Genomic DNA, 23,549 nt, shown 5'->3' with positions numbered 1-23,549 from the left:
AGGTAAGTCAAATTATAATTATGTTTATATTGTACAACATATTCTGCAGAGTAATTTGATGTATAACACTTTTGTGTTTTCTCCAGTAATTAATTGTACAGGATAAAAAATTAAAAACTCTGCACGAAGCTTCAAAACAGGGTGCCAGTCAAGGCTCAAATGCGCGCCAGCCAGAGGGTTAAACTATAATTACCTCACCTCGATTTACTTCAAACATTTTGTAAAAGCCTGAGCCTACATCTTCATTATTTGTAAATAATGTGTATTTGTAATCTATGTACATGTGTATTAGTTCAAATGTGACAACAAAATATCCCTTATTTAACCTAAATCTGTACTCTCCCTATCAAAAAACACACACTTCTAATTTTCCCAAATACACATACATATTGATTCCCAAATACACATACATATTGATTCCCAAATACACATACATATTGATCCCCAAATACACATACATATTGATCCCCAAATACACATACATATTGATTCCCAAATACACATACATATTGATTCCCAAATACACATACATATTGATTCCCAAATACACATACATATTGATTCCCAAATACACATACATATTGATTCCCAAATACACATACATATTGATTCCCCAAATACACATACATATTGATCTCCCCGACCAAAAATGTATAATAGAAATTCCAAACGAAAAAGACCTTTAATCATTTTAACCCTTTCCCCTCTTATGTCAGTACCTTCTGAAATCGCTAAATTTATCTACTATCTTTTGTCTATAATGTACTATAACAAATGACTTGTCTGTATCCAGTGCTGTGAGCTATGGATCTTACCATAGAACAACATAGTTACCATAGCTACTGAATTAGGTCTGGAACAATTAAAAAAACAGTGGTGAGTATTTAATTTTGTTTGTTTGTTTTAAGTTCAAATATCTAGATATACGGTTAATATGTTTCCTGTGTAAAAACATTATAGACTATAAAAAAGATGCTGGGTACACAGTTTTGATATGTTTCACTTTAAATAAAGTGTTTTTTTTTCTTTTTTTTTTGCAAAAAAATATTTTTTATGTAACAAAATTTTTAAATTAAGCATTTTGTTTCTTTAAATGTTATATAACAATGTAGAGAAACAACTATTTTAAACAATGTTTCAAATTTCATTGCTCAATCATAAATTTAAAAAAAGCAATTATGGTATAACTAAACTCTTACATTTTCAACTAAATCGATTGCTGCTACCTGGCCTGCAGAGGTTCATATAACTGCTACCTCAATGGGTTAATCGCCAAACCAAAACATTACTAATGATGTAGTGAATAATGTAATTTCAATAATAAGGTAGTTTTCCAAGTCTTGGGTAACAGAAAATTATGAAACATTAGACCGTACTTGAGCAGTTGTAATGAAAGCGAAACGCTCTAAGAGAATTGAGAAATGCCACGAGGCACCCAGCTAGATTTTGCTATCTTTCTGTGGGAGGAGGGGAGAGATAATGGTGAGTCTGAGACAGAGCAACTTCACTTATAGCTGCCATGAGATACATATTAGAATTTATGAAAATGGATTCTGACAAAACTATAAAATTAGTACCTTTTTTAATTTAATATATTAAATTATGTACAATGGTTTTGTGACCATAAATTAAATTATTTTTTAGACTATAAATAAAATTCACATTTATATAGTTTACTAATCAATTTCAAAATTAAAAGTCAGTTAAAAATTAAGGGAAAATGCAGAAAAAATGTTTTCGCAAAGAGGTGTTGCCATCCATCAGATATATTTCTAACATTTTTCATATTTATTGTCTTATGTATTTAATCGCAGGTAAACTTGCTAAGAGTTTTTTATGATTTTAATTAGGGATAACCAAGAAATGCAGGTTAAAATGTTTTTACTCTTAACTGAACTCTTTTTTTATTTGATAGAAACATGTGGCTAATAATATGTGTGAACTTAACTAATATTCAATAAGCTCAGCGAATGTGCCACAACAAGAACAGTGTAAGATTGTCAGCTTGTTTAGACCACATCATCAGCTTGTTTAGACCACATCACTTGATTTGAAGGTTACCTTGGACTTTGTTACCTCCAAGACTTGTTTAAACTTTATTAAGAAAATTAAAACTTTTCCGTCTCATCGGCAAAAGTAAAGACATCAATAATTATATCACTTTAATAAATCGTAAAATTCTATCCACTTTTTGTAAAAAACAAACAATGATTTTTTTTATTGTGCTTTTATATTCAGTTTGCCAAAACTTACTTTTGATTAATAAGTAAAACCTATTTCAATTACACAATGCACTAATTTAACTCTTATTTACTTTAAAAATTACAATTACCTCGATGATCTGAACAAATAAGCTAAGAGTCAGTGAATGACATTTGTAGCATTTAGAGTAAAATGTATCTTTATAAATTTATCCAACCTAAAGAATTAAAGGAGGTTAACATCATGATAAAGACCAGAACCTAAAATACAATAACACTTAAAATAGGCGATTATTTTTCTCTAGATCTACAAAATTTACAAATCGTATTTTTAACAAATAAGGTGATAAAATGTACTCACTCTTTGTGTCGTGCAACATATTCATTGTTAAACTGTCTTTGATTACACCAAGTTCCTGCCTGTTATTATCAGTGGATTCTGCATGGTTTACATTTTCTTCGCTGCAGAATTCTACATCTTCCTTATCATCTACCCTGTGACTGTTAATAATAACTTTGTCTTCATTGTTATGTAGAGATTCTAATTTGGAGTTATCTTTGTTGGGTTCCACCTTGAGCTTGTTATTTGGATCAGTCTTTAATTCCTTTTCAGTCCATATCTCTTCGCTCTCCACATTATTGCTGCAAATAACAATATTAATTAGTTATTTTGTTGTATTTGTATTAATTAGACAACATTTATCACTTGATTAGTTTAATTTTTTTTTAGTGAGAGGGTTGATAACATAACTATTATCACTGGAGTTTGTCTGGTCGCACACAGTGATATTTTCTTCGTTAAACTTTATATTAATTTAAAGCACTACACATTTGAAATTTGTAACTTTACATTTTTTTAATTACAGTTTTAATCCTTTACCTTACTAGGAAACAATTTTTTAATCCTTTACCTTACTAGGAAACAATTTTTAATTGCAATTATGAGCCTTTTTAATTTAGAGTATGGTTACTATATATTTTTACTATAGTTACTATAGTTTGTGATAGTTCTGTATTTAATTTATTTATTTGTCATATTGAAGACTTGTAGCAATAAAGCTGGAGAGTTATTCATGTGAAACTAAGGAACGTTGTGAGATTACAGCTGCTTTAGAATTAGATTTGCACTTTGATGTGGTTTCCCAACCACAATGAAAGTGCAAAGTGTGCCAAGTGTGTACTTGGGAATCTGTGAAGATCCCAAGTTCACCATTGATGACATTGAAGATAATCTAAATAACATCAATGTACCTGCCACATTATTAAATGGCATTATTAAATGTTATATGTTGTCATGTTTTTTCATTCATGATATTGAATGAAACCGTACTGAATTGTTAGTTTCCTATGTCATTGATATTTTGAGTGCTGATTTATTCATTTTTTTATTCTGTTTTGAAAAATATAAGATACTATTCGATCTAGGTTATGAATTGGTTTGAAAGTACTAAATTTGATTTACTAATAAAATCAAATGTTAAACTTGTTTTGCAAGTTTTGCGCAAACATTTGAAAAACTGTGTTGTAAATTTGTGTGAATATTTCAATAGCTAGATAGTATTATAAAAATAAAATTGTACTAGAGTGTAAACTACACATGTAGGAGAATATTTTTTCTTTGAGAAATGTATGTTTAAAAATGTTTTACATGTAACAATACTATTGAGGAATTAAGTGTTATATATAATTTTAAAAAGTATTCGGTTTTATATAAATATAAAATTTCTCTACACCTTTTTAAATTGAAATATTTAAACAAACGTGATACATAAATTTTGTATCCATCCTCATTGCAGAGAAAAAAATAGGAAAACAATGTATTACTGAATACTGTTATATTCTATTTAAATAAATTCCAAAAACAACTTTTACTTCAAATAACCCATCACTTGTTCTAAATGTGTTTTATTTAATTCTAAAATATTTCTACACCGTTAATTAATCATATGGACTTCCTAATCTCCCAATATATTCTGTCTATTTCTTGATAATCAGAAACTGTAAAATATTGGATATTTTATAAAATAAAAAATGTTATAAATAAAATACACCAACAACTGAGCACAACATAAACAGTGCTCAACAAAAATCCAACACTGAAACCAACCTATCATCAATCTGTTATATTGGTAAACCAATTCAATATAACAGTAATTAAAAGCAATGCTATAATATGTTAGTAACTGACACAAGTTACTTAAAATTCTACCATACAGTAGAACCCCTCATATCCGGCCTCGGTTTTACCGCACCTCGGTTTATCCGGCCACTTCCCGGAAGCCAATATCGAAATTTATTTACCACGGCTTGCGGACGCGCAGTTGCACGCACTAGTCTCCCACGACTCGTGCGTTATTTTGGTGTATCTATTTGTTTACATTTTCCTGTGTTGTCCTCAGTTGAGCTAGTAGGTTTAACCTGTAAACAGTTCGTTGATTATTTCCAGTGCGGTTAGTACAGTACAGTACAATTGTTTTGTTTCGTCAAGTGTTGTGTACTGTAGGTTGGTTTATCCGGACGAATCGTTATCCGGCCAGGGGCTCGGTCCCGTGGTGGCCGGATATGAGGGGTTCTACTGTATCACCAAACATTGTCTATGAATTTGGGTTTTTTTTTGCAAAACAAACTTATTATACTTAAAAATGTTCCATTAACCCTTCAACGCGTTATTTTTTTTTTCATGGTCATACTCCCTCCTGCGTTGATTTTTCTGGGCGGTTTTTTTAGAGATTTTGTGTTTTATAAATAATATAAGCAAATTACCCAAGTTTATAATTATTTTATTATACTTCTATGTTGTTAGTGTTTAAAATTAGCCAAATTAAACAAAATTAACCTACTTTAGGTTAATTTCCCTAAAAGCTAGCTAACCTAAAAACCATCCCCAACTCATGTTTATAAAACACAACAAATTGTTCCTGTCAAAACGGGATTTCCTTCTTCAAAACAATATAGTTAGCTTGTAAAACTAATAATAATAACTAAACAAAGGAACGTAAAACACACAAAAATATGTCAGTTGAACATAACCATCATACTAACAATGACTGTAAACAACAACAAACGTAAGCTGATAAACGATCGGCTGCACGGCAATGACGTCGTCTTGAATGCAGCTGATTTCTCAGATATTTTTTTCTAAAGATCGATTTTTCGAGATATCGACTCAATTAATCGAAAGTTTGAATCTTCTCCTTTCGATTGGTATACATTTTTCATTGAAAACATTCGATAGTCGTCTGTTACAGCTACAAAAATAACCGACTACTCCATGACGTACTCAGTACGGCAAAACGCGATCTCAAGTAAAAGTGTCATGACGTACCTAGTACGGCAAAAACGCGTTGAAGGGTTAACTTATTATTTCTTAAAATGAAACATTTTGTAAACATATGCATAAGGTACAGTTAAAATTGTTAAGTTTTATATCAATTCCTTTGATACATTATTGTTCTAGGAATAAGCATAGATTTTTTAACATGAGCTGAGACAATGAGTTATTACAATACGGTTGTAGGCAACGTTTCCTGGCACAGACTGTACAACATGGTCGAAACGAAAGCTTAGTCCACTAAGTGAAATCTATACGAACAAAATGGTATTTTATTTATATTTTGTTTTAAATACTTGGTATGAATTGAATCCTTGACTGAATGAGACCTCAATTAATAACTTTTTAAACTGAAACATGGATTAAACTTTATCTGGGTAAAAATGAAATTGTCTTGATATGGTGAGGGAGTACGAAAGTGTATTGTAAAGAAAGGAGAGTCTTGGGAAATGTAAGTAAAAGAATGAAGACTGCGAACAAGGAACTATGTTTTATGCAGTTCCAGTGAAACGCTAAAACCTGTAGCAAATGATGATAATGATCAAAGTATACAATGGTATAATTTAATGCATACAGAAAACTTACCATTTCGATAATGCCTGAATATCTCCGACAATGTCTAAAGCATTCCAGTCAATTGACACTGTTTCTATCTCAATATCTCCATTTGTTTGGTTAAAGGTCTCGAGTTCCTGGTTGGCTACAGATGCTAGCTGATCGATCTTACTTTCTGATGGGACCTTGTCGTTTTTATCACAGAAGGTGCCATCACTATTTTCTATTAACTCTTCTATACAACCGCTTGTTATGGTTTCTTCTTTAATTTTGGTGACACTCTGAGATTGACTTTTTTCCCTCAAATTCAGGATTCTCTCCACTCCTTCCACTTGCATCTTCAGAAAAACTGACAGAGCCTGAAACATTCAATAACATTAAACAATGTAAAAATTGTTTCTCATAGTATAAACGAGTAAGGTTTTAACATACATCAGTCTTTCTCCATAGTAGTTTATATGTCCAACAATGTTATATTCGAGGCTGTGGTTAGATGCAGTTTTGTTCAGACCATTTGTCTGCAGTCTGACCCTAGATGCTTTCCGAGATGCTCTGGGGCCTCCACAAGCATATACTACACTTTAAATGCTCCAACTGCCTATAATCATCTCCGGGCAGGATCAGAGGTCCGTTGATAAATTGTGCTTTTGTCCCTCTCAGGCCATAATATTAGTAGTGCTTACCATAGGGAATGGATACAAAGCCATCTAAAATATATATTTCCTCAATAAAAAATCATTATAAACTCCAATTACAATGTACCACTGAATTTAATTAATTATAACAAAGAATTAAATATCATAAAACATATTGCCAAGGCTGATGGTTATAACAACACTATGGTGAACAAAATAGTAAAGAAAAAGAAGACAACATTACTACTCAGTAACAATAAAGAAAATGCAAAAGCAGGTCAAGGTACAGATGCATTGAGGCATATGCCCGACAATACAGCATTGTACTAAAAAAGACCTTAAATCCTATGACTTAGACCTAGTCTTTAAGACAACAAACCACACTAGGAACATTTTGAGATGTAAATCTCAGAAATTGGATAAAAACTTTCAAACGGGTGTTTATAAACTAAATTGTTCTGATTGCTGTTGTTATTACATCGGACAGACAGGCAGATCGTTTGGCAATAGATTTAAAGAGCACTGTCTGAAACCTAAATTACAAAAGCAGACCTTATCATTCGCTCAAAATTTAATGGATGAGAACCAAACAATAAAAGAAAAGTTTGATATTAATGTTACAAAGGCAGCAAATTAAACACACTTGAATAACAGAATTTATAAACATTTTTAAATGGATCCATTAATTTAGACTACAATTCCATTCAAATTTACAGTAAAGAGTTTTCTTTTTTATCTTAAAATAATTACTACATAAAGTTATATAACATTTATAAGCAAAAATAAAATATTTTAACTACACATTTTGTTAATTGGGACTGATATGTCAATTATTCATTCACAGTTCATTTTTATTTACTAGTAATTCCAAAAGCAGCAATAACAAATAACAATGTATACAACGAGAGAAGGGCCTGGCCAGTCATTTCACTTGGGACTTTAAACAGCTATTAAGTATGGCCCATGTTATACTTCAATTTGCTCAGAACTTTCTCACAAACTCCCACGTTGCATATTTTGTTACATTAGGTCGATTTTATGGGTTAGTTTATCAAATTAGAATCTAGATTCTAACACTACTTTTAACAATCAATTGGTTTACTACGTTTGAATCTAAGTTCTTAACGGCTTATGTTTGCAAGTTTTGAGAATTTTGTCATGGCCAGTTCTTACGTAAAAATACTTCAATAGTTTAATAATATAATAACTTATATAAGAAATACTACTTAAAAGATAAGCTCTAACTAATAGTTAAGTCAGTACTAAAATCCACTGTCCCTTCACCGTTCAAAGAAATTAAGTTTGCTGACCAGCCATTTCGAGACCACTATTTTAAATTAACAATGTTCTAATTTGATATATCAAACCATAAAATCGACTTAATGATAATAAAAATGCAACGTAGAAGTTCCAATTATTTGTTTCACTGTAATTTTTAAATTGTCAGAATACTGTTTTGAACCACCCTGTGCTGGCTACTATTCTATTTTTGTATTAAAATATAGTAAGTAAGAATATGTTTTGGGATAAAATGTTAACATCATTTCCCATTGACGTTCATTGTTCATTTACATTGTGACTAAGTAATAGCATGACCGTACCAATATGAGAACAAATTTAACAGAATCAGATTTCCCAAGAATACACACAATGAAGTAAACTGAACAGTTAGGAAGCTATGCCGACAATCTAGCATTCTGATGCGAAAAATATCACTTCTTTCACAAATTATCTTAATCTTCTACTTGTACTACCCTACAAGTAAAAAGGAAAGTAGTTTTTATCAATATAATATAAATCAGAGGGCCTAGTACATTTCTTATTTAAATAGTAATGTTTCTTATTACTTTATAAAAATTAAACTAATAATGAAATTCATTTTCACTCCAAAGGTTAATGTAATAAAAATGTATACACTCGTCATCATTTTTAGTATTATTTTTACTTTTTTTTAAGAAGATGCACATCTCCTTTTTATCCTTATCCTGCACATCCTCATGGGCCACTGGCCTGTGCGAGGATCTTATCAAGAAGAATAAGGAGAAGAGGTGATACAATACAGGGTGATGGTACTGATAGAACCTGTGCTATCTCTCACTCAGATCCAAAGTACGTCTTAGAGTGCCCAGCCGTCGCCATCCCTACTATAACTTAGTTATTACCTGAATATTCACCAACAACTAAAACATGCTAGAAACCTTGAGTAATTGTAATAATTTACCAGTTCCTGGTCTTCTGCTGATGCCAAGTGTTGTACAGGTGCTGTTTTCGAGGCTTCCTGTTTTAGCGCTTCTTCCCGATCGTAATAAGCGATGGCTTTCAGCAGGTCTCTGTGAGAGCGATCTCTACGTGGTCGCTGTTTATAGTAGGATTTCACCAGATCTGGGACCTAAACATTGTTGACATTATTCGTATTATTAACAAAATAATCTTTCTATTTTGAGAAACATGTTACATGTTTGTGTGAAATTTTGATTAGACAATATTTTATTTACTGTTCAATACCTTGCGCATAGCTTAGCACAAGATGACTGGAAAGGGGAACATTAACCCTTTTAGTGCTGGTCATTGCAAAATGCCAACCTAGTTTTGAATGGCAGTACTAAAACTGCCAGTCCAAATTTGAGCGTAATGAACATCCATATATTTATGACTAAAGCATTTTAAATTCTGTGATGAATCACTTAAAAATATAATGCTGTTGTATGTAACTTTCAAACCCACAATAATTCAATTAATTACAAATTAGACAATAAAGTAATTAAATTATTTAGAAATCAATTTATCAAATCAATCTCTTTATTCATTCAATGTACAATTGACAGTACAATATATAAAATTATAATGTGTATAAACTCTGAGGTGATTAAATATTTGGTTACTTATAGAATTATATGATTAAATATCTATTTTCAATTTATTTTTATGGAGATTATAACGTTTACATTTGTTTTACAGTACTTTACCCGAGTTTATTCTAACAAAACAGTAAATACTTTTGATGCTCGCAGTTACTTAAGAAGCGGCAAAACACAATAGTAACAAATTTTTTATTGTGGTAACATAAAAAGATTGTTCTTCATTTTTACAAGGTGGATTTGGAGTTTTATTTCCAATTTTACACCTGGATACTTGAGGTATAGCTACTAACTTTATAACGAATAGAAGAGCTCATCTCTACCAATGCTTTTTAAGTAAATGTTAACATAAAAATGTTCAAATTTTAAATTTTATGTAGCTGTTGCTCTAATTACTTCAGTGAAAATTCATATCTCAGTAAATAACACATACAAAAGAAAATATCGAAATTTGTAACTATTTATAAAGATTAAACACAGATTGCTTTACTATGATATTGGATTGATACAATACAAATACAACTCGACAATTGACGTGAAAATAAGAGGGCTATTCAGAAAGTAAGGAACGTTTCCACCTGACCCCGCCAGACGAGCACCAATCACGTATATATTGGTGTGCTCGTGGTCGGCACCTCAGTGAGCATCCAGCCGTGACAACGGGAACACCTCTGTGCTGCTCAGATTTGAAAATTTGAAATATGTGCTGGAATCAAAAATTCCACCAGTTTTGAAGTGTGGTCTGTGATTAGGCTTTTGTTGGCAAAAACTTAAAAGCTTTATAATATCATCGGGAACTGTGTGAAGTGTACGGGAACAACGTAATTACTAAAAGTTCTGTCAGGAAGTGGTGTATTCAGTTTAAAAATGGCAGAATAAGCGTTCATGACCAAGAGTTCCCCTAAAGAAACCAAAGAAATGTCTGCAAACTTTGTCGGCAAGGAAGATCATGGCAACAGTGTTCTGGGACAGGCAAGGAATCTTATTGATTTTCTCGAGTATGGTGCAACAGTTAACTCTGAGTGGTACTGCCAAACATTGCAAAATCTTAAGAGAGCTGTCCAAAACAATTGTTGAGGAAAATTGCCATAAAAAATGTTTCTTTTGCATAACAATGCCCAACCTTACACGGCAAACCGTATGCAAGAATTTTTGAACTCAAACTGGGAAGATTTTCCTTATCCCTCCTACAGTCCTGATCTTGCTCCAAGGGATTTTCACTTGTTCCGAAAATGAAGACCTGGCTAGCAACACAGCGTTTTGACAACGATGAGGAGCCCCAGATACGCGTCACTGAGTGGCTGAGATCACCAGCGGCAGAATTCTACGACACAGGAATTTCAAAGCTTATCCACAGTTACGATGTGCCTGAAATTGTATAGTGATTATGAAGAACACTAGTATTTTAGTCCCACTTTCACATGTATATGATACAATTTTTTTCTTGTACTTGGTTTGTTTGAATTCCAAAACGTTCCTTACTTTCTGAATATCACTTGTAATTAACATGTATCTCTGTCGAGCTCAGCCGTTGAGGACCGTGCCCTCGAGATTTGTAGCTTACCATCTACATGCGATGGAACCGGTAGTAGTATACATACATCTGCTGTATTTTCCAATATTGGAAAAATTTCTTGTTCACAAAAACACCTTTGCTTGTAGCAAAGTCGCATTAAAAGTTGAGGCTAAAAAAGGTGTGGCAGTATCATTCAACAGCTTAAGAATGAAATGAAAACTGTTTTAATATAATTATGTGCACTTTTACAAAGTAAAATTTCTTTGTCGTCAATGCTAAGCTGTCAAGGTCATAACAATTTATAACAAACCTTCTGAAAACTTAAATTTACTGAATTCAAATTGAATATAGTTATTTTTATTTGTCCTAACTCTATTCAAATACATTGCTATGTATGACTTAGTGAATAAGGTATATTTTGATGTGAATTGTCATATTTGGGCACCACAAAGGAAAAATTTGTTCACCTACATTGGCATCCTGTCACCCTCACCAGCTATTCATTATCTGACCTGATATCGCACTGTGTAAATTGTCCATTATAGTAATAAATGGCATAATTTATTGTTGAATGGCCCAATTAGGGCTACTTTCTAAATCAATTTAATTGACGATTAATGTTTGTTTACCTTTACAGGAATCTTTACTCCTGAAGAAGATCTTATCTTGTATGGATGGTATTTCCTGCTGTACGATTTTCGCAGGAAGTCGAGCTTGATTGTTCTTTCATCGGGATTATTCAGGGCATATTTATCCCACAGTGCTAGCCGCTCTGTGAAGCTTGCCCCTTTCCACAATACGTTGTCCTGCAAATCGCATTAACAAAATAAGTACAATGTAAGTAATGCAATATCACTAATCTTACAGTACTTAGCATACGCTTAGTGTTTAAAACTGAAATGTAATGCTGAAACATTCAATACGTTCAAGGTTTGCATCATAGAAAAATACATGGCATAGTTTTAAAGTTTGAAGAAGTATTAACATTTAAAATGTTGTAAAATACACTGATACAACAGAGTATCAAAAGACCTGACAGAATGTGATGAAAGAAGTAATGCACAGACAGACAGACTTCCTTTCGACCCCAAAGTCAATAGTATTCTTTCTTGGACCAAGAAGAACTCATGTGCCAAGTTTCAAGTCTTTAGGACCTTTCTATCAAGAGTTATCACACAAACAGACAGACAATCAAACAATTTTAAGAAAGCACTGTCGGGTCTTTATAATACACATTACAATAATAAATCACTATAATATGGACACAGATTACAACAATGATAAGAAACCTTGTATAAGAAAGATGATGTAAACTAAAACTCTTAACCCTTACCGAGCCAATGACGTTACTAGACGTCATGCCTAAACTAGCGCTAAAAGCCAATGACGGTCCACTGACGCAAAATCAATTTTTTATTTTAATATTATTTCAAAGCATTTCTGGGTAACAAACTTAGTAAAAACTGTTAAACAAGGTTTATCTAAACAAGAGACAACCGTTCGTGTCTATTTTGAAGGTCACGGCTCTTGTTCGATTGACAAAATAGCGGGCGGCCGGATGTTCATAGTCTCCCGCAGAGCCAACGACGTCTACTGATGCGCGCTCAGTCCGCATGTAGCCTTCCGTGAGGTTAGATGTTTATTCGCCCTTCCATTTTCGATCCGCGTATTTATCTTTTCAATTTTGATGTTAATCAATATTTTTGATCAATGTGCAGTGTAGTTTATGTATTATTATCGTGATGTCCTAGGGCTTTATTGTCAAGTTTTTTTTTTTAGTTTATTGCTTTTATTTAATTTGTATATATATATATATATATAAATTTTTACTATTTTCTTTATATTTTCTCTAAATACAAATTACTATATCCTTGTTTTTTGTCAAATATAACAATAATTGTGTTCAACTATTGTTAATTTTATATATGAACACATAGAATGTCAAAATTAAATTTTTTCAGTGAAATTATGATTTTACCATTGGCTGTAAATTAACAATAAAGAGTGAAAAAAATATTTTGTCGTTTTTTTTTACCTCTTATGTTATAAGAATTATTTTAATAACATTGGTTTGGTATGTGGGAATTTTTTTATTTTTAAGGTGTATGGCTCTTAGGAGTAGTTTTGGTTATTTATTTGTGGCTCGCTAAGGGTTAAGAATACATGCATAGTGGAAAATTGTATACATTAACAGTAATTCAGTTTTATAATTCAGTTAATGATGAAACTCTAAAAAGAATTTTAAAGATCAGTATGCCATATTTATAAGAAAAAAAGGAAACTTTAAATGGTAAAAGGAAATACTAATACAATTCAATCACTAGACAAGGAAAACAAAATAGTGGAATTAATGCAACCAACAAGTTGCACAATAAATTTTAACAACACATTAAATTTTAAAATCCTAAAATCATAATTCATATGTAAACATTTGAAGTTTGTAATATTTCCAGGTTCTCAATGCTAGATTTCTATAATTTTAATTAACAGGCTCCTTTAAGAATTCAAGTAGTTATTTTATATATATATATATATTTTGAGCACTACTGAATTGAAGATTAATAATTGAGATAAATTATTGCCAATACTAAACAATCTAATTATCCCAAGGCCATGCTGGTTTCTGACACAAGATAAGCTTATTTAAGTTAAACAATACTTTAGAAAGTAGGCCTAAGCTTCTGTTATTTAAATAAAACAGTTTTTTTTAATAGAATACATTTTCTGTAATTGTTATTTTCACACCCAAAAATCCGTTATGAAGAAAATACTGGCATTAAGTAAGATTATTTTGGCAATTTACAAACAGATACCGCTATGAGGAATAAACCTGTGCTCAATTTCATGGAAGTTTATTAAACACCTCATTTAAAGAAACAGACGAAACCAGTTATTATGAAAAATCGTTTTAAATAATTATAAACTTGCCTCACACGAAAATTGAGGGGTAATAATCTTGTGCTACGCTGATATGGACCTGAACCATTTCAATCCTGAGGACTCGCTCAGGTATTGGATTTACACATGTAATAACGACACCGACCCTTGGATACGAGCTTAGACATTTAACTGCTCACTCTTTTGAAACACAGTCTGTACCATCTTATAAGGGCAGGAGAAGGTGAATGAGCATTTCCTCAACAACCAGTACACAGATAACCCGCACAACTTGTTTTAACCATGATTTCATGAGAGGCACGGTTCTCTCTCTGTTGCTCGAAGAAACAGCGACAGGTACCACTCGATAATAATCGATTAATCAATAAACAAAATATCTTAATTTCTAAACTTACAAACAAGTATTAAAATTTAGCTATGCTACCTAAGAGAAGATAAAGTACAGTATCAGGTAGACAGAAATTCAGCAACACTGTAGAATTCTTTTGGAGAACTCTTTCAGAACGCTTTAAAGTTTTTAGATTTTCTGGCTTCAGAAGGCAATTTATTAAAAATTAGAACACCGGCATAAGACTCTTCCGTTTTGAAGAGAGCGAGATAATGCACTAGTTGCTTCCGTACCTAGTGGTAAATGATTTTCTGTAACAGTTTGGACGTCCTGAGTTGATTTAACCCATTCACCTACTTCGACGGAGCCATTCCGCCGCTTCCGCCGCGGGCCCTGCCATACTTCGACGGAGCGCTTCCGCGGCAGTAATAGTTCACTTTAAACTGGACAGATAGCTGCACTAATCAAACTATGTTTCGTTTCTATGGTTAATTGTTTGTTTAGAACAATATTTTTTTCATTAGTTGGCTAAACTGACGTAAGCAAAGAATAACAGATGGATTTACTCCATATGATACCTGTTGTTGTTAGTGTCCGTAAACATGGCTGGTAATAGGTTACGTGACAGTGAAATAAATCGTTTTATGAACGATTCTAATAATTGTAGTGAAGAATTCAGTACCGGAAGTGATCAATCAGATGTGGAATGGGATCGTGTGACACGGAAACAGTTTGAAAAACTCCGATATTTTCGATTCAGAAGAGGAATTACCAACTCCTGACATCGGACCGGCAACTGACTTCGTAGGCCTTGTCAATGCAGATCAATTCTTATGAATATAAATATAAATATGGTAGGGTATATAATATAAAAACGATATAATTGTGTGTAAATATACTATGAAGTATACAAAACTCTTTTGGTGTGTGACTTCTAAGGACAAATAAGGTAGGCTACACAATAATAATTTCATTTCAGGTTTTAATTTAGAGAACAAAATATTGGTGGTGGGCAAAATAAAATTTTATCTAAAAATAAATTTATGTTATTACCGGTATGTTATAGGTTATATCTCATAATAGGTACCTTAATGCACAGTTTTTTTTTTTTTTTTTTTTTTTTTTTTTTTTTTTTTTTTTTTTTTTTTTTTTTTTTTTTTTTTTTTTTATGCAGGGAGTTTTAAATTATAGGTAAGGTCAAGAAAAACACTGCTACAAAATTTTTTTTGAACACTGATTTACTAGGATTTACTATAAAGTTACAGCTAAATATCTGCACACCTAAATAATAGGCAAAAATAATGGAATTCCTTGGCCCAACTGTGTGCTCAAATATTAGTAGGTGAATGGGTTAAAAAGAATAGTTTTACATATGTAAAGAGATGGTGACTGGTAGACTCCTTTCAACAATCCTCCCCTTACTACAATGCCATAGGATATGACAGAAAAAAAGCAACCATAATAAACCATTAGCACTGCTTCCGGACGTAAAAGACTATATAATATTGTACGTACAAAATTGATTCAGCTCAATTTAAAACAAAGCTGGGAATTTTAGGTAATCACGACAAACCTTTATCAACCGCCAATCCTAAAAGTTATAGAGTCATTTGAATTTATTTCTAGTTAAAAACTGTACAAAAACCGGTTTTTTCAGAATTAAGCAACAAATTATTATTTTTCAACCAAGCTTCAAAAGTCAAGACAGTCTCGGAAACTCTGGTTTAGATACTGTGCTCAGGACTGCTAAGTAACAAGGTCATGTCATTAGTGTATATTACGGTTTTGACATATAATAAATGATAAAAAACAAGGATCCCAGTACACTGCTCTGGGAAACACCAAACTTGATTCAACAAGCTCTGAGCGAGTCCTAAACATTTCTACAAACTGTTGACGGCTCGACATATAAGATCTGAACCACAAAAATAGTGTACCCTTACACCATATTTTTCAAGCTTGTTGCAAAATGTGTTCTGATACACTCGATCGAAAGCATTACTAAGATCACAGAAAACTCCCAGAACAAGCTCAAGGTGGTACATTACATCCTGAAAAGTCAGTGATTGCACGTGTTGTTGATCTCTTACCTCTGAAGAAAAACATTTGGAACAAGAATGTTGAATTTATTTGAGTGGCCTTAAAGTCTTTCATGTATAAGTTTTTTTAGTACTTTAGATAAAGTATACAGATTACTAGTCTTCTTGGGTGTTACAAAGACCTTTTTTATGATAGTTGTATTAGTGACTCATTGTATTAGTAACTGTAACTTAAAAATTCCCTACACTCTACAATCAGATGCAAAGGCATGTACTACAGGAATAGTATTTAGCCTGATGAAGGCGGATTAGATAAGTCCAATGTCAGGGACCATTTGATCTGTTATCACTAGCTTTCATCTTCCTGTGCATCGAATGGCCCTGTTTGAGGAGAAGCCATCATACATGGGTATGAAGCTGTGGAACTATTTACCAGAAGATCTGAAGAAGAGTAACACAAAGGCTTTCAGGAGTGAAGTAAAGAAGTGGCTACTAGAAAATCCCTACTACACCATTGAAGAATATCTAGAAAGAGATTTTTGATGGGAAAAAACAAGACCAATTTATTGCATACAAATTTTAATATTGTTAGTTTTAAGGACGCTGTTACTATTCTCTATGAATATGTAAATAAAGAATATTGTCTATTGCCTATTGTCTATAGCATGAGCATTCAAATATACAAGGCCAGCAGGACCGTGCCATTTCCCACAGATTAGCAGAATTCCCATTAAAGAATGGCTGCCTGTAGTTTCAGAAAGTGCAACCTCATTTACTTAACGTAAAATAGTGCCAGGACTTTCGGGCGCCAGGCCAGATGGCCTATGAAATCATTACAATTATGTGACAAAAAGGATGACAAGTTGGTTTTACTCTGCTGGATAGCTTGTTGGAGGCTTTAGCCCAGGTTCAGGAAAACAAGTAAAGACCAGACAAATAAGAGATACTTTATTATACATGCTTACTCCAAACAACGTGCAAGCAATAATATACAACATGTTTCTGATACAAATTATGGCAATAACCAATAAGTTCAATAATACATTGGTGACATAAATATGGGCATTACGCAAGGATCAAATTGCCCATAAATTAATACAAGATGCACGTGGTTAAATAAAAGAATATATATTGAGCTAATAAATAAAATGTTTAAAGCAGGCAAACAGAGAGAGGTACATAACAAGGTACAACAAACAAGTGAATTACGGATGCAAATAATTCTATAAAGCAGGCAACATATTAAACTATTTTTCTAGGATAATTATGACTCACTAACATTTATTGGCTACAACATAATTGTATAAAATCGTGTTGGGAAAAATCAGGCATGTACATTAATAGATCTACAACAAGGTGAAACAAATACATTTCAAACTACTGGTATATACAGGACACTAAGACAATATAAATAACAAAACAACGATTGAAGATAACTCGACATGCATAGAATTAACAGTAACACACTACTTATGTGCAAAGCCAAAATAATAATTTACATGCAAGGGGTACATCTTCGCTTTAACCATGCTAACAGATTTAACAGTAGAGGTAAATAAAAGTTACAATTAAATCTCAAAAAATGTCAGTTATAAAAGCAAAGTTTGTTCCAAATACCATTTGCACTGATTAACATTTAATTTTGAAAATATAAAAACTGAGAAATAAATACTCATAAGAAATGACAACTCAGACGAAAGAATCTTCGATTTGCCAAACCACAGCTAACCAATTTCCTCTATTTTGAAACCACAGGTATTTCTCTATTTTGATAAATAAATAAATATTGGAGAAAACTCCCCAGTTACACGTGAGTAGAGGGTAACAAATCCAGACTCAGTAGTCTGAACTACATGCAGATGATAATGGTGACGTCACCAGTCATCACTCAATGTCGCAACCAAGCCGATCGTGCAAAGTCCCAAAATGTCCCAGTATCGTTGGTGAATTACTCCACCAAAGGTCGACTGGGAGATCGGTGAGATATAAAGCTTTGACTGGCCAGGTAGGAAAAACAATAATGTCCTCCAAACTTGTGACAGCTCACTGAATTTTAAAGCACACACTTAAGTCTGGGGGAAGATTGGTGGGTATGACCAGATGATAGTCCAATCCCAAAACTGTTCAGGATAAAGTTGTGGGTACAGGTACTAGGGTACAGTATGATAGTCTACAACAATTTCCAGACTGAGAGAAAACAAACAGAAGAATAGTTCACGAGCGAACAGCTCAGAACATTCAGCAAGTACAGGACAGTAACGTATTTTAGAGCACTCTGGTTACTAGCAGCAACGGCTACAACAGCTGTGGGGTGGCAAGTCGAAAGGACAGTAGCAGATGATAAAATCATACCAAACCGGCATTGGAACAAACTTAAAACTTTATTACCATACTGTGAATTTTATTCAGACCTATTTTAAATGTAATATACCAATAATTAAGTTACCACAGGATGTTACCTATGTAGTAATCTAAATATAGAACAAACAATCTATTACAGTTACATTTATTGGTAATCAAGTGAGATAGATTAATAAAAAATATACTTGTCCTGGTAGAATTACACAATTAGTTAAGATATTCATTGTGATAAAACATGATAACTAGATTATACAAGTAATATAAATATAAATTCAAGTAACATGTAACTTACAGAATAAATAATGACTTTTAGTTAAAACTGGTAAAAAAAAAAAACAAAACATAAGTGAGATTAAGATTTTGACCAAGGTAGGCCTCTAATCTGCTGTGCTATATCCTAGATAACAGACTAGGTATTATCATTATTATGATACTAATTAACCTTGCCTTCATTTATTGTCATAAAATACAAGTGACATGGTAATGTCACAAGACTATGCACTAATTTCTATTTAAAATGTAATAGGACATGAAGGAAACAGAATTTTTCCGGACATTTGTCATCGTTCAGTGAAACAAACAAATCAGTAACACTACGTTTCGAGATCTGTAATCTGATCTCTTCTTCAGGTAAATAACTAACCTAACACATAATTACAAACTAGGTTAAAATAAACCAAACGTAGTGTTACTGATTTTTTTTGATTCATTGAACAATGGCAAATGTCCGGGAAAATTCTGTCTCCTTCACAATCCTCCCATTGACAAAAATAAATTTCAAATAATAGGACATGTTTGCAAAGTATATGTTTCTTTGCTAACCTAAAACTCCAAATACTATACTAAACTTTTACCGTAATTAATCAAAACAAAATAGAATGAACAGAAATTATAATGATTCTACAAACTCTAATATACCATCAGTTTTTAAGAACACTTCCTTCTTATATCAAGGACACTATTGATTTTTAACTAAATTATTTCAAATGAATGAATCCTTTGCCTGAAGATGTCTTACTATGCACTGTTGATGCAAAATCTTTGTATACAAATATTCGTACACAAGACGATCTCAGCACTGCCCAGAATTACTTTGATTCACGCCCTTATGACCTTGATTTAACCCTACATAATTTTAAATTTCAAGACCAAAATTACCTTCAAACTAAAGGAACTGCTTTGAGCACACAAATGGCTCCTCCTTATGCCAATCTTTTTATAGGACTATTCAAAACGAATTTTTTAACTAGTCAAAATTATACACCTATAATTTGGTTCAGTTACAAAAAGGATATTTTTATAATATAGCAGCACGGTATCAAAAAACTTCACAAATTTCTTTCAATTCATAATAAATTTAGAATTAAAAGATTTACATGGTCTATCTCTCCAGATTCAGTAACATTCTTAAATACTGATGTATATATTGAAAATCATAACTTGAAAACTACAATTCATATCAAAGACAACAACAAAATGCAATATTTGCGTTTCACAAGCTATCATCCAATTCAAATGATACCTCTCCCTCAAAAACGTCTTCCGTATAAATGGTCCGAATCAGCCATAAGTGATAAGTGCTACACTCTAGATGTCATACTGAGAACTATTTTTACTAGTTGGTAGTTGCAGAAAATTCCCCTGTTCTTTTTTAATTACTCTCTTGCTTTTTTACATTTCTGTACATCGTTATTTGCTGTTATATTTTAGTATCGTTGTGAACATGGTTCAAATCGTAACAATATTTTTGCAGTGAAATAGATCGTGAGTTAGACAGCTTCAACATAAGTCGATGTTATAAGTATGCTGTTTATAAATGATTTACTTTTTATTTTTGTAATTTTAACATTAAAAATAAAACAGTTACTTCACAAATAAAAACAAAAAATATTTTATTCACAACTTTAATAAATACCTTTAAAATGCATTCTGGTACTTAAGTCCGTGTTAATTTTGATGGCACGTTTCTAACCTTTATAACAGTACTAAAAACATATTTTTAGCTTAAAAAACAACTTTTATATGGAGTAAAAAGTTGACCATTATGTTTTTTGCTGGAGCTGCTGGATAAATATGGCTCGCTTCGGCACTACGGCACATCAGCACGACTTAATACGTACAAGAAAGGGTTCAAAAATCAATCCTTAAGAATCTATCAATAAAGGCAAAAAATCTTTACAGCAATCCATCTGATTTTCATAACTATATAAATAGAATGTCTTAATGTACTTTTTGAAAGGGGGCATCCGAAACATCTTGTCAATAAACAAATCAGAGCATATAAAAACATTCCTGTGTTATTAATCCTAATGACTCTAAATTTATTACTCAATATTTTCCTGGCCTTCATAAGAGCAATAAAATTCTTAAGGTGTCTTTTTCCATTTTGGAATCTTCCCCTGAAACTAGAAATGTATTTTCTTAGCCCCCTAAAGTATCTTTAAAAACCTCCAAATTTACAAAATATTCTCTCTAGACAGAAATTAAACTATGAAGGCAATTCAAACAGTACTAACATCAAATGTAACGTGTGCAATCTTTGTAACAAGCCAAGATGCACCATTTGTAAGATGTTAATAAATTCTAAATCTTTTAAAAGTAGTACAACAGAAAGAGAATATCCCATTAAAGGCAACATTGATTTTACCACAAAAAACATAGTTTATCAACTAACCTGTAAATTCTGTCCCAAGATTAATTGGAAAAACCATCACTTAGAAGTGAGAATGACCAATCATTAATTTGATGTCAGTTATTTTAAACTGAAAATGTTTCAAATTTCAACCACCACTAGTCATGATAAAAAAAATTAAAATATAAATGTAATATATTTTATAAAATAATTATTTATACAACTACGAAAATTGTGAAGTTAACAAAACTTTGCTCCACGCATACAGGCAGCAATACACAAAAATAATTATAAAAATTATTAACAGCAAGCAAAATAATATTTACAAAACAATAATGTGTCATAATTAGTTTATCTATTTATGGTTTTTCAGAAACAACATATAACAAAAACATGTTTTAGCGATGGTAATTTGCGTAATACTAATCAGCGGTTGGCCACAAAGAGGTGCAGAAAAATATTTACAAAATAATAATTTATTACCTAAGTTATCTATTTACAGGTTTTCTAATACAAATTATATACAATAAACACGTTTTCACGATCGGTAATTTGCGATATGCCTTGAACTATTGTCCACGAATTAATACGGCAGACTACCGGCGCTACATGAACATAAATATAGAAAATACTAACTGCAAGAAATATATTATTTACAAAAGTACAATAATTATTTATTAGGTCATGTATTTACGGTTGTTAAATTCAAAGTACGCCTAAAACACGTTTTAGCGGTCGGTACTTTGTGTACTGTCAATCAGCCGATAATTAAAGACACAGCAGATATCCAAAGACTTCAATGTCAAATCCTGTTGATTGGTTCTCAAATCCAAATCTTTGTTGAAGATTCGGTGGATACAATTTGGGATTTGGCTTCAACCCATCATTACTTAACCCTTTCCGAGCCAATGACGTTACTAGACGTCATGCCTAAACTAGCGCTAAAAGCCAACGACGTCCACTGACGCAAAATCAATTTTAAAAAAGAAATATTATTTAAAAGCATTTCTGGGTAACAAACTTAGTAAAAACTGTAAAACAAGGTTTATTTAAACAAGGGACAACCGTTTGTGTCTATTTTGAAGTTCACGGCTCTTGTTCGCAAAATGGCAGGCGGCCCGGATGTTCATAGTCTCCCGCAGAGCCAACGACGTCTACTGACGCGCGCTCAGTCTGCCTGTAGCCTTCCGTGGGAAGTGTTTATTCGCCCTTCCATTTTCGAACCGCATATTTATCTTTTCAATTTTGATGTTAATCAATGTACAGTGTAGTTTATGTATTGTTACGTGATGTCAGAATGTCAAAATAAAATTTTTTCAGTGAAATTATGATTTTACCATTTTGTGGCTGTACATTAACAATAAAGAGTGAAAAAAAATATTTTGTCGTTTTTTTACCTCTTATGCTATAAGAAGTATAAAAACAAATTGGTTTTGATTTGTGGGAATTGTTTTACTTTTAAGGTGTATGGCTCTTAGGAGTAGTTTTGATTATTTATTTGTGGCTTGCTAAGGGTTAAAAGTAATTCTTTATCATCAAATCCATATTTTTGTTACTGTTGTTACTTTACTTATTTACTCTTAAGACCCGGTACAAAAATTTCACAAAATGTAACAGTCCTAAAAGGACTAATTAAAGCATCATATTTCAAAGAAATACTATTATTAATTACATTGAAACAGTATATGTAGCTACAGCCTCAGATTACCAGAATATGTATATATAATACCTAAAAACTTGTACATTTCTAAGTATTTTAATTTGACTTTAAGTTAGATAATGTGACAATTTTTAAATAACTCAATTACCAACGTGCCATCTAAGCAGAGTAGTGTACTGATATAACTAAACCAATTATTTACGTATGACGTATTAAACCTAGTATTAAATGGAAATAATATAACACGAGTTTCTGATTAGTACATAGCAAAATAATACTTCATACCTTCAATAGTGGCTATTGTTGCTGATATTAACATGATAGCACGAGGAATGATCATTTTAACAACAATAAAAAGGAACTTAGCAAGCTAATTAAACGAACACTATTCAATATTATTTGTGACTGAAGACTTTCCAGAAGGGGAGCCCACATTGTATACACACAGAGAGTTCCGTCCTTCCGTTGGACTGAGACGGGGAGGGGAAGTCCCAAATTAAAGTTAGTTTGTTACTCACCACGACTGCGCGCGAAA

At 32.1% G+C, this 23,549-nt stretch overlaps 1 protein-coding gene across 2 annotated transcripts in view; it reads right to left on the bottom strand.

The window, feature by feature from the left end:
- LOC124368874 (PHD finger protein 12) overlaps positions 1–23,549 on the bottom strand; it is an 88,233-nt gene that overhangs the window by 9,050 nt on the left and 55,634 nt on the right. For both annotated transcript variants that reach the window (XM_046826346.1, XM_046826347.1), the window contains exons 7-10: positions 11,726–11,902; positions 8,944–9,111; positions 6,118–6,446; positions 2,563–2,843 (exon numbers count right to left, since the gene is read on the bottom strand). In XM_046826346.1, coding sequence (XP_046682302.1) covers positions 2,563–2,843; positions 6,118–6,446; positions 8,944–9,111; positions 11,726–11,902 — 955 coding nt within the window. The remainder of the gene's footprint in view (positions 1–2,562; positions 2,844–6,117; positions 6,447–8,943; positions 9,112–11,725; positions 11,903–23,549) is intronic.

This window comes from Homalodisca vitripennis, chromosome X (assembly GCF_021130785.1).
Source record: "Homalodisca vitripennis isolate AUS2020 chromosome X, UT_GWSS_2.1, whole genome shotgun sequence".
NCBI lineage: Eukaryota > Metazoa > Arthropoda > Insecta > Hemiptera > Cicadellidae > Homalodisca > Homalodisca vitripennis.
The sequence above is the reverse complement of the archived record's forward strand: the minus strand, read 5'-3'. Positions and strand labels throughout refer to the sequence as shown.